This window comes from Myotis daubentonii, chromosome 13, assembly GCF_963259705.1.
Source record: "Myotis daubentonii chromosome 13, mMyoDau2.1, whole genome shotgun sequence".
Taxonomy (NCBI): Eukaryota; Metazoa; Chordata; class Mammalia; order Chiroptera; family Vespertilionidae; genus Myotis; species Myotis daubentonii.
In genome coordinates, this window is record NC_081852.1 from 45,017,452 (window position 1) to 45,030,369 (window position 12,918).

General features: G+C 42.8%; 2 protein-coding genes across 2 annotated transcripts in view; one reads left to right on the plus strand and one right to left on the minus strand.

Moving 5' to 3' along the window:
- Positions 1-1,979: 1,979 nt before the first annotated feature.
- Positions 1,980-3,186, minus strand: LOC132214558 (non-histone chromosomal protein HMG-14-like). Its single transcript, XM_059661922.1, has one exon. It carries the CDS (start codon positions 3,064-3,066, stop codon positions 2,779-2,781), a length of 288 nt encoding a protein of 95 aa, XP_059517905.1. The 5' UTR covers positions 3,067-3,186; the 3' UTR covers positions 1,980-2,778.
- Positions 3,187-8,489: 5,303 nt separating this feature from the next.
- The window catches only part of ABCC2 (ATP binding cassette subfamily C member 2), a 64,448-nt gene continuing 60,019 nt past the window's right edge, over positions 8,490-12,918 (plus strand). The window contains exons 1-2 of the mRNA XM_059661039.1: positions 8,490-8,669; positions 10,518-10,691. Of these exons, the coding sequence (XP_059517022.1) occupies positions 8,637-8,669; positions 10,518-10,691 (207 nt within the window). The 5' untranslated portion in view covers positions 8,490-8,636. The remainder of the gene's footprint in view (positions 8,670-10,517; positions 10,692-12,918) is intronic.

Consider the following 12,918-nt stretch of genomic DNA (forward strand, 5'->3'; position numbering starts at 1 on the left):
AAGTGCACTCACCACCAGGGGGCAGCTTCTGCCCCTGGTGGCCAGTGCGCATCATAGCAACCAGTCATTCTGCCGTTCAGTCAATGTGCATATTAGCCTTTTATTATTATCATATAGGATGTCCCTATTTCCCCCCTTTTGTCCCCTCTACCCAGCTCTTGCCCCCCACTTCTCTCTGGCCATCACCATACTGTTGTCTGTGTCCATGGGTTGTGCATATATTTTCTTTGGCTAATCCCTTCTTTAAATTCACTTCTTTAAATTTTTATTTTCAGATAAGTGCTTATAACTGCACTATTATATATTTTCTATTATATCATTTAGAATTAAGATATTTTTTAATTGAACCCTTGTAAATTTTAGCACAATATAATAAACTAGGGGCCCGGTGCACGAAATTCGTGCACTGGGTGTGTGGAGGGGGGCAGGGGGGAGTGTCCCTCAGCCCAGCCTGCCCCCTCTCACATACTGGGAAGCCCTCAGGCGTTGACCCCCATCACCCTCCAATCGCAGGATCAGCCCCTTGCCCAGGCCGGACGCCTCTGGCCTAGGCGTCCGGCCTGGGCAGCGGGGACCCACAGCGGCAGCGGCCCCACGATCGTGGGCTTCGCTTTAGGCCCAGGCAAGGGACCCCTAGCTCCTGGGACTGCCAGCTTCGACCGTGCCCAGCTCCCGTCGCTGGCTCCAACCCTACTTCCTGCTATAACTGGCCAGGGTGGCAAAGGCGCCTGATTCTCCATTCATGGCTGGGGGGCAGGGCAAAGGCGGCCCCAGGGCCGCCTTTGCCCTGCCCCCCAGCTCTTAGCCCCCCCTGGGTTTCCGATCACTGTCAGTGGCAGGGGGCTTCTTCCTGCTTTCCCTTTCGCCTCCCTGCATTGTGCCTACATATGCAAATTAACCGCTATCTTGTTGGCAGTTAACTGCCAATCTTAGTTGGCAGTTAATTTGCATATAGCCCTGATTAGCCAATGAAAAGGGTATCGTCGTACGCCAATTACCATTTTTCTCTTTTATTAGTATAGATTGTGCTAGAAGCAATTAGGAGATTTTTCATGTAATGCAGATACATTTCAATTAATATTTTATTAATTTTTAATTTTTTAATATTTTAATTTGAAATAATCTCATACATGTAAAAAAAACTATAGAATACTAAAGCATATTATATGTACCCTTCACCCAATTTTTTAGGTGTTAATAATTTAAACATAACCATTATACAACTAACAAAATTTGGAATATATTTTTCTTATAATCTCTTTAATGTTACTTAATCCATTTACTTTGTTTTTGTTAATCTTCACCCAAGGATATTTTTCTTTTGAATTTTAGAGAGAGTGAAGGAAAAGGGAGAGACACATTGATTGGTTGCCTCCTGCACATGCTTTGATAGGGACTGGGGATCAAGCCAGCAACTGAGGTACATGCCCTTGACTGGAATCGAACCTGGGACCCTTCAGTCCACGGGCTAATGCTCTATCCATTGAGCAAAGCAGGCTGCAGCCTAATTCATTTACTTTTAATGTATATGTGCCTTTATATTTAAGGTGGGTTTTGTTTTTGATTCACCCTCATAATCTGTCTTTTAATTGGTGCATTTATGACACTGACTTTCAGAGTGCTTGCTGATAGAGTTACTGCCATATCAGGCGGCTTCTGGGGCGGGGCTGCCTTGCCGCCGGGGACCCGCCAATCATGTCCAAGGGTGGCAAGGCGGGCCAGCTCCTGGGAGCTTCTGGGGCAGGGCTGTCCTGGATGGCGGCGCGCTGGCGGCTCGCGCTATCCTGCCCTGCCTGCAGTATGCAAATTAGCCGCCATCTTTTTTGTGGCTAATTTGCATATCACGCTGATTAGCCAATGGGAGGCGTAGTGAAGGAACGGTCAATTACCATGTTTGTCTATTATTAGATAGGATAGGATATACATATAAGTATAAAAATTTATATCAAAATCGAGTCACATATTGTTCTGCCAGTTGCTTTTTTTTCTTTCATAATTGAGATTTTATTGTTTTGAGGATCAGTACACAGACATTTCAATTTGTACACAATTCTTAACATTCATACCAAAAATGTAAAGTCATGTAGTTGTAATTCTTTTCTAAACAGTTATTCCAGTGACTTTCCAGCTTAAAATTTAGAGGCTAACTTTCCTTAATAAAGTATCAAGTACCAATATCTTCAAATGTTGATACGCTGTTACATCAAATTCCCACTAATTTAATAGCATATATACTACATAATCAAATTTTCAATCTTTCACAGCACATTGACAAAGTTACTAGGAAATCTGGACTACTACCCCAAAGATGTTTCAGATGCACAAAATTTTGACAGGGGGAGCCAAGATCAAGTAGTGGTTTTCTTTAGGAAACAATTCTACCAGAAACATGTGAATAGAAGTAATTTAAAATGTTCAAGACATAGCAAACGCATGACTGACTCCAAATTGCCATTTAGTATGCTTTGTATTATAGGATGTAAAAACTACCCCCATCTATGGAATGTTAAGCTGACACCCAAGACAATCAAAGTCTCCCATAGTCAATATCCCACTATTTTCTGGTTGTACCAAAAAATAAACAACTAGCACATGATTTCACCTCTTTTAAAAGAGCATTTACACTTTAAACAATGGGATGAGGTGGAATTCCCTCCTTCTTAAAGATGTTTCTAGTGCTACTAAAAAACTTGCATTTACAAAATAGTTGATAAAAATATTCCCCTGGATTGTACAAGAAGGGAGAGAGGGACCACCGATAAGACCTGGTATATGACATCAGTCAGACTTGGCTTCTTTTTCTCCTGCTTCATCTGAGGTGGGACTCTCCTCGTTTTCAGTTTCTCCGTTTTCCGCAGGTAGATCTTCAGGTTCCTGGTTCCGCCTGCTTTCCCTTTGCTCCCCTTTCGTTTGCACTTTTTTGCCTGCAGACTTACCCTTTCCTGCCGCCTTTTTGGGCTTCGCTTCCACTTTTGCAGGAGCGGGTTTGGCTGGCAACCTGGCCGACCTCCTCTTCGGCTCCTCTTTGGCGGCCCCCTCCGCAGAGCTGACCTTCCTCTTTGGCATCGTGGCGGCGGGCCCGGCGCCTGCGGGTGCCTGAGGGCCGTGGCGCGCCTAGTGGCTTGGTAAACCTGGGCTTCCTGGCCGCTGCCGCGTCTCCCACCGCCCAGGCTGCTCAGCCCCGCGATGGGGCAGTGGGAGAACCCTGCCAGTTGCTTTTTAATTTTTTGCTTTTTTTTAATAAAAAAAATAGACTATATTTTAGAACAGTTTTAGGTTCACAGCAGAATTGAACATAGAGATTTCTTACATACACCTGTGCCCACACATGATTATAACTCCTATCAATTACTTTTGTTCCTCTATTTGCAGTAGACATCGCAGGGGACTTACATATTATTTTTAGAAAATGATGCTACTCATATCATACTACTCACTAGGTCTTCTCTTCAGTCCCAATGAACATTTCCAAGCATAGCCAATTTGCTGTTCCAATTACTTGCTAGATGAACCCAGGCAATAGATCCTCTTCCACCTGTTAAGTAGAGAGGTAGAAGATTGCCATCACTGTCAAAGAACAGTTCAGATATTTAGTAAGATGTCTGTATGCAAGTGCTTTTATACATGAGGGAGATTGTTATTACACTGTTGTCAATGCACAAAGGCAAAACCAGATTTATAAAAGAGATGGAAGGAAATAAAGTATACAGATTAGGAAAAATAAGGTGTGTTTTTTTTAATTTTTATTAAGCTGATTAGCTGGGGGCAAAGTATGGGAAGGCCAATATCGAGTATGTTGGCTGGGTCATCATGGACACCAATTTCAGGTATTAGTGGATTTTCTATAAAGCCTTTGGAGTTTGGCTTTGAAGCAAGCATGACAGAGCTGTCTAATGTCGCCCCACGTGCCATTAGTATCACCACTTCAGGCAAGCCAGGTTAGTACCAATAGTTTCACTCATCAGAATTTCTCATTTCCCCTCTTTGGTCAAAATTAGCGCCTAAAGGAATGGATTCGGTCATGAGGTTTCATCCCCTTTTTGAAAAAATGTCATCAGTTGGATGTTGATGGGATAATGGCCATATAACATTCAATCATTCAGATATTTAATTAACCGTGGAAGCAGGCAACAAGTATGAGAATAATCACAATCTCTAACAAACATTTGGCACCTTATTTTTATCCAGGTTTTAGTCATGCTTTCATACATTTATGTGATAAGTATGAGAAGACCATTTGATTACATGAGTAGTTTAGAATGTACATATTGAGGAACTAGAAGGTAAACATTACAAATTTCTGTCAAAATTTAGTTGACCTAATTATGGATGACAAATACCTTGGGAGTAAATAAGTCATAAAACATGATCATATGAGCCCTGGCCAGTGTGGTTCAGTTGGTTGGTTGTCATTCCATGCGCTGGGAGATTGCTGGTTTGATTCCTGGTCAGGGGACATTGCCTGAGTTGTGGGCTCGAACCCAGTAGGAGGCATGTAGGAGGCAGCAGATTGATGTTCTGCTCTCACATTGATGTTTCTCTCTCTCCCTCTCCTTTCCTGTGTCTCTAAAAATCAATTTTAAAATCTTAAAAACAAATAAAAGTCCCAAAAAACATAATCATATGAGAAAGTAATTGGACCACTGCTTGCTGTATGCTTTTGTCTTTCTTGATGTTCATTGGGTTCATTTAGAGACTTTAGTATGCTAATCAAAAAAGCTGACCCCTGTCTGTTATGGATTTTGTTCCTGTCTGTTTTAAGACTCCCCTAAGATACTGTCCTTTATTAAAGTCAAAAGTTCCTATAGAGACCTACTGTATATTTTCATCATTCCCTGGTATAAGAATTCCATTTTGCAGATATTTACAACAAACGGGTAAACATGAAAAAAACCTAGATGTTTAGAGGGAGGAAGAAGGCTCTGATATTTAGAATAATAGGAACCCATATGGGTGCACATACAAAGCAAATGTACACAGTGCATTCTATCGCTGGTCAGAAGCACATGGTATTAACTTCTCAAACTTGTTATTATAAATACCAGGAAATACCAGAATCTTCAAGACAAACAGACAAAAACAAACAAGGTTAACAAACTAGTTTTTCCTGGTATCTGCCATCTGCCAACGAATGGATTTTCATTGAAAGCCACCTGAAAACTTTAGACAATTAAAAAAAGAAAGAAGGAAGAAAGAAGAAAGAAAGAAAGAAAGAAAGAAAGAAAGAAAGAAAGAAAGAAAGAAAGAAAGAAAGAAAGAAAGAAAGAAAGAAAGAAAGAAAGAAAGCCACCTGGCAGAAATCACCACCAATGGTCAGAGAACCAAAATCCTACATCACTGACGCCAGAGGGGAAGAATATTGAATAAATGCAAATCTGAAAAATGACTTGGCTTGTAAGAGCCAAAAACTTAATCACTATCTGTACCACTTACCAGATGAGCCAGGGAAGGTGAGCTGTGGACCTGCGGGATCTAAGCTGGGACAAGGTGCACCTTCATGCTGCATACTTTGATGGTAAGTCTTAGGTGGGAAAATTCTTTTTTTTTTTTTAATATATTTTATTGATTTCTTACAGAGAGAAAGGGAGAGAGAGAGAGAGAGAGAGAGAGAGAGAGAGAGAGAGAGAGAGAGAGAGAGTTAGAAACATCGATGAGAGAGAAACATCGGTCAGCTGCCTCCTGCACACCCCCCACTGGGAATGTGCGCAACCCAGGTACATGCCCTTGACCGGAATCAAACCTGGGACCTTTCAGTCCGCAGGCGGACGCTCTATCCACTGAGCCAAACCGGTTTCGGCAGTGGGAAAATTCTTGATAAAATTCTCTGGGTTGTTGTGGAGATATCAACCCCTTCTGCCCGCTGCTTCCCTTAGCCATTCCAAGGATGAACGGGCTGCCTTACTCTCTGTGAAGGTGGAATTGCATGGGCGGGGTTTCTGTGAGCTGTTTTTAAGTCTTCCAGAGGTGAAAGCTTCGAGGGCATAGGGAGTTTTCTCTCAGTTCTCCTAACTGTTCCCTCCCATTTTGTAGTATGAATCTCAGCAGTTGGTGAAGACCAGTGTGACAAAGAGTTGGGGACAGTGCAGTGTGACTATTTCTGGGGCTCTTTTAGATGCCAGCCCCACACATGGCCCTGAAAGGTTCGTTAGCAGTTAGGCTGGTTTCTCCTGAGCCACTTGTGGTAGGCTTCTCCTGCTGCTCCAGTTCAGGCAGAGGTGAAAGATGCTCTGGCTCTCTTCTCTCTTAGAAGGTCTTGTCACTTCTGGAGTTTAGTTTAGGGGTTGGCAAACTTATTCTTTAAAGGTCATATAGTAAATATGTGGGGCTTTGTGGGCCAAGAGTCCAATTGAAGAGTCCTTATGGACAGACTGTTCATGTTGAGTTTTATAGTTAAAAAATGTAAAAACAAGGGTCAGTTGAAAACAGGGGTCAAACTGGACTTGGCTTATGGGCCAAATCACCCCCCGCTTTGCCTCATTTAGGATTCTTTCTGTCTTCACTGATGGATTTTTAAACGTTTATAATTGTCATCTTTCCAGCTTGCTTCTGTTGGTATGATCAGAGGTCTGTACCAAAGCCAGTGAACTCTGATCCTGCCTTTATCCTAAATCATTTTAACCCTGTTTTAGGCACACAGAAAAGGGTGGAAGTCCATCTATGGGACAATAACTGAATAAATGTCCTAATAACATTTATATATCTTTCAATATTAATAACCCAGAACATAGCCACTGGTACTAGTGGTAAATATTTTTATTATTTGTGAATTTAAGATAACCAGAGGTATTAAGTGTACATTACTTAATACTTGGGCCAGGTATTAAGTATACATTAGAATATATGTGTATGTATGTGTACATTAAAATATCGCCGAACCGGTTTGGCTCAGTGGATAGAGCGTCAGCCTGCGGACTCAAGGGTCCCGGGTTCGATTCCGGTCGGGGGCATGTACCTTGGTTGCGGGCACATCCCCAGTGGGGGGCGTGCAGGAGGCAGCTGATCGATGTTTCTCTCTCATCGATGTTTCTGACTCTCTGTCCCTCTCCCTTCTTCTCTGTAAAAAATCAATAAAATATATTTTTAAAAAAAAAATATATATATGTTATTTTCTTGTTAATCTCTGTAGATACTACAGTCTGTATATACCCACAGAACACAGAAGTGGCTTTTTTGTTTGTGTTGACAACCAAAATGGTTTCACACGATCCTCCAAATGATGGTGTTTGCCCTTTCATATGTTGGCAGCAAGTGTACTGCTAGTTTAGGATGTCCTGATTTTATTTTATTTTTTAAATATATTTTATTGGTTTTTTTACAGAGAGGAAGGGAGAGGGAGAAGGATTTAGAAACATTGATGAGAGAGAAACATCAATCAGCTGCCTCCTGCACACTCCCTAATGGGAATGTGCCCACAACCAAGGTACATGCCCTTGACTGGAATCGAACCTGGGACCCTTGAGTCCGTAGGCCAATGCTCGATCCACTGAGCCAAACCGGTTAGGGCTGGATGTCCTGATTTTAAAAGAATACTTGCTTTACTAGGGGAAGAGAGCAAGGAGGAGTTGTTTCCTAATGGGTATTGAATTTCAGTTTTGCAAGATGAAAAAGTTCTGGAGATTGGTTACACAGCAATGTGAATATATTTAGTACTACTGAACTGTACACTTAGAAATGGTTAGGATGGTAAATTTTGTGTCATTGTGTTTTTTACCACAATACAAAAATTTGCTTTAAAAATATATTATTACATATATAATACCTGATAATTATGGAAAAATCAGAAAATACAGGCAAGCAAACATAAAAATCACCCATGATCCTACAGCTAAGGTTAACATTTTTTTGCGTAAATGCATAAATTCCATATGCATATGCTATTTTGTAACCTTTTTCAGCGTTTACATGAAGTTCTATGTTCTTAATTAAAAACCCAGAGGAGTAGGATATTTCAGACTTCTATGAACTCTAAGGCCTTAAACAGAAGTGAAACTGCACGAGTAGGGGTGCATACCCGCCACTGATGCTTCTTTCTTTATATCATGTGTCCTCTGGAGAAGTCAAGTCTTCTCCACTCCTGATCCATCAGTCAGCTCTGCTAACATCTTTCAGTAGTTCCTTTTATTTTTTAATGTATTTTTATTGATTTTAGAGAGGAAGGGAGAGAGAGCAAGAGATAGAAGCATCAGTGATGAGAGAGAAGCATTGATCAGCTGCATCCTGCACACCCCACACTGGGGTTGAGCCAGCAACCCCGGGCATGTGCCCTGATTGGGAATGGAACCGTGACCCCCTGATTCGTAGGTCGACGCTCAACCACTGAGTCACGCCGGCTGGGCAGTAGTTCCTTTTGCATATGCCCACACCCACAGAGGCTTCTGGTGCTTGTGTGAACTGGTGAATCTGTGTTCCCGGGTCCCCTCGGTCACATGTCTATCCACTTGGATCATGTAAACATACCTCCAAGCAAGGTTAACGATTAAATTGTTGGGATGAAAGGTCAGGAGAATTGCCTTGAGTTGTAACATCAGAATGGGAGATGACACATCACTACTCACCTTCCACCTTATTTGAGAAAAAGAGTGAATAAGAAACAGCAGTGATCCACGAGTCTTCATTTCAAAAGAGCTCCAGGAATCATGCTGGAGAAGTTCTGCAACTCTACTTTTTGGGTAAGAAATTACATTTATTTTCCTCTCAAACCAGAACAAGCAATAGATTAGCCTAGAGTGGCCACAAGGCAGAACCAGAAAAGTTAGATATGCAGTTGGTCTAAAGCTCAGGGTATTTTTTTTTAAATAAAAGAATGTCATAATATCTCCAGAGGATATTCTATGTGGGAGAAGTAATATATTTACTTATTTATTTTTAAATTAAAAAAAATACTTTTTAAAAATTCATTTCAGAGAGGAAGGGAGAGGGAGAGAGAGATAGAAACATCAATGATGAGAGAGAATCATTGATCGGATGCCTTCTGCACACCCCACACTGGGGACAGAGCCTGCAACCCAGGCATGTGCCCTGACCAGGAATCGAACTGTGACCTCCTGGTTCATAGGTCGATGCTCAATCACTGAGCAACATCATTTGGGGAGTAATATATTTATTTTATAACATATGTTTATTGTATCCCAGACTCTTTTCTTGGACAAGCTATCTTCAAAATTGCCTCTCTAAAGAGAAATAGGGAAATGGCTTCTAATTTCGTCAATATTAAGAGTAGGAATTGTGTAATTTGTGGGGTAGGAGGTCCATGACTGAGTCCTGTTGAGATATGCCGGTGATGAAACAATAATGCTATGAACTAGAGTAACTGGCAATTAGTGATGTGGACTGGAAGTTGAAGATAAGAATGCAAATCTGGGTATTATGAGCACTGAGACAATTTTTTGAAATATTAGAGCAGAGAATTTTGAGATAAACAGTGTGAGCAACAAAAACAAATGGTTTAATGGAAGAGGGAATGAGAAGGGACCTTGGGTTTAGTGATATTAAGAAAATGTGGTCTACAAACTCCTAGCATCATCATCAGAATTACCTAGAATGTTAAAGTAGTTTAAATATCTTAGCTAAGTCTTCTTGATTCTAAAGTTAGGTAACCTTATGGAGAGATAAGAAGAGCAGAAGTGAGATAGCAGAGCACCTGGGCAGCACTTCCCAGTCTTAGAAAGAACGTGGGCCCCAAGACCAGAAACCATATACCTCAGGAAGGTGGGGCGTAATAGCCAACCCTTGAGAATTCTTTCTAAGAGTTATCTGGCAGATCATCTTGATCAGGGCACCTTACCCTTTTCTTTAGAGAATCTGTTCAAACAGCCATACAAAACAACTCAAAAATATTTATTGGGAGAGAAAAATCTATTCTCACATGACTCAAATATAAGAACTAGCTCCCCCCCACCCTCAACTCACAAGACACTTCTCATTATTGCAGAATGCAAAGACCAGTACAGAACTTGCTGGGAATAAGCCTTCTGTTCAACAGTTTTATTGTGCTTCTGTCCTGATGCCCCCTGGGCTTCTGACATAAGCCCTTGGGCTCTGACAGAAGCTCTCTGGAGTCTAAATGTCATAGCATGACTAAGCATTCTGCCTGCCTGCATATTTGAGTGTCTGACAGTGAGTTCATTCGGTGCTAAAGACTAGAATAAGAAAAAGTTTTTATATCCCAAGGAACTATTCTCCCCATTTGGAATGGAGAAAGGCCCCTCTTCTTCCCACAACTTGGCAAATGCATTGGCGAAGTTTACTCAATGACTGGTGGGAAAATTCACTGAGAATCACAGGAAGAAAGGTCTTTAAAGGTTGCATTGGCCAAGAAAGTCACTAAATCTCATTAAATTGTGAATTTGTATCAATGGAGATGAATAGAAAAATACAGCACAAGGGTCAGGCTGGATGTAGATACATAACTTAGTTAAAATTGTTTGGAAACGGGTTGGGGTGGGGGGTATGGGCTAGGGCTGGTCTTCCGTCTTCAAACTCATGTAACCAACAATCCTTACATTTTGGTCCCCCAGAATTCCTCATTGCTGGATAGCCCGGAGGCGGACCTGCCACTTTGCTTTGAGCAAACTGTTCTGGTATGGATTCCCTTGGGCTTCCTTTGGCTCCTGGCCCCTTGGCAACTTCTCCATGTGTACAGATCCAGGAACAAGAAATCTTCTATAACCAAACTCTACCTTTCGAAGCAGGTATGGAACCCAAGTATTTTCTAACTAATTCCTTGGTGCACCATAGACACATTTTCTTGGTGGTTTAAGTGTCTCCTTCCCTGTCTTTAACCAGCCTTCCCAGGTGCTGTTGACTCAGGTAGAGACATGTTCTGTGAGCGTCCCTCTCTCCCCCTGCCTTATGCCTCCCTGGTCCCTTGCTATATTGCTTATTTAAGGCGATTTTGAATTTTGCAAAAGAATAGTGTCTTAGAAATCTTCTGGGGAGCGGACACCCTGAACACCAATAGTGGGCACCAAATCAGTAAAATATGTAGTTATTGTCTTTTTAGTATTTGAGAAGGGAACATGGGACTTCCTATCTTTAGGCTGTTTTATAGCAGGAGACTGTAATTCAGTTGGCACCTACAATGAGGTGAAAATGAACTATATGATGTGGCCTCTGTCCTCTCGATTCAGGCAATCCAGCCATCATCGCTCATCTCCCCAAACTTGGATCTGAAATAGGGCTTTCATTCTCCCAGTCTTCCATACATCTAGATGATCACTCACAGAGAGGGAGGAAGGGTGAGTGCTTACAGTGACATGCCTGAGTAGGGAAATAATGGAAAGGACAGGGCAGGCAGGAGAGAGCCCGGGAAGAATGAGGGAGGAGCCCCTCAGGAGCCAGCTGCACTGATGAATGCAGGGAGTTTCTTGTGGGAAATGAAAGACCCTCAGTGGAGGTTGCTACCTCAGAAAACCCACCATCTTTTCACTGGTTTCCCCCCTATCCATCCTGATCTTTCAGCGGGGTTTTAGAAAGGCAAATTAGACTCGGAGTGCTATGAGCATGCACACCAATGATCTCAGGCTACCTGCAGTCTAAAAAGAAGAAAAAAGGAACTTGGCCAAAGGAAGTGGGATTTGCACTGATGCTCTGAGATGGGGCTGGTGGGAGTTTTGGAGGGATCTGGATAGGAAAAGAACAGTGTCTGGGAGCCTGGGGCAGGGTCACGGTCTGCCCTGTTGTTTTGAGTGCTCAGCATAGGAACGAGCACTCAGGGGGCATTTGTTGGGTGTTGGTATTAAATGCACTGTAGAGGCAAGAGAGCTTTAGACTCTGAACATCAAACAACATGCTTCAATACTCTCGGGAATGACTCAGCTTTTGGCCAGAGCCAGCTTTTTGGTCATGAGCAAGGGCGCATTCCGAAAGGGGTCATCACATGCCTGTCTCTTTCTGTAATGCCAGGTGTATGAGGGGAAACCTCCCCAGTAAGCCAACAGAGTCAGAAGCAGGTTGCACACAGAGAGGGGGGAACTGACAGGGTACAAGCCATCAGAGCCAGCGCTGGTGGGAAGTATCTGTCACTGACGGCATCTGCAGGCGTCGGTCTCAAGCCAGGTGGCACCAAGTGCGGCCCATGGCACAGCCAAGCTCCGTTATTGGGTGGGGCAGTTGGAGCCCTGAGTTCTTGTAGCCCACCACGGGTGGTAGCTCCTCTCATATTGGTGTCCAGATGGAGCCCTTATCCAAGAGTCCAGACTTGTGCTTTGGGCTCCTCCTGAAGGTGTTCCCATTACACCAATTGCCTCAGTCTTGGCGTAGCACTTGAGGTAACTGTCATGGCTGGCCATGACTCCCTGTTGGATTGTCAAAGGTGTCCAAAACGTTTGCTCTGCTCTTGCTCTATGCTGTCAGTCAAGTTAGGGGGATTCTGCCATTTTCTGGAGTATCTAAGGAAAGCCTGGGTAGTGAGTAAATCGGTATCCCATCCTAATGATAGCTTTTAATTAACGTTTTAAAAAACAACTTTCTTGAGATATAATTCACATTACCATATAATTCTCCCATTTAAATACAATTCTATTTTTTAAGTATATCACAGATAGGTGCAATCATCACCACAGTCAATTTTAGAACATTTTCATTCTCTCAAAAAGAAACCCCCTATCTCCTTGTCCCCCTTAGCTCTAAGTAATGGCTAATCTACTTTCTGTCTCTAGTTTAGACATCCTCCTATATAATAAAGAGGTAATATGCAAATTAACCCTCATACCCTCACAAGATGGCTGCCTATGACCAGGCCGGCAGGAGGGTTAGTGAGGGACGACCAAACCACTAAACAGCAGGCTGTGTGGGGTGACCAGGTCAGCGCGGGCGGGGGGGGGAGAGGGGGCAGTTAGGGGCAGCCAGGCTGGCAGAGGGGGGAAGTTGGGGGCAACAAGGCTGGCAGGGGGGGGGCAGTTGGGAGCGATTAGGCTG

Bases quoted from the DNA above. Each gene is read 5' to 3' on its own strand.
- LOC132214558 (XM_059661922.1), bottom strand. From the start codon at position 3,066: ATGCCAAAGAGGAAGGTCAGCTCTGCGGAGGGGGCCGCCAAAGAGGAG.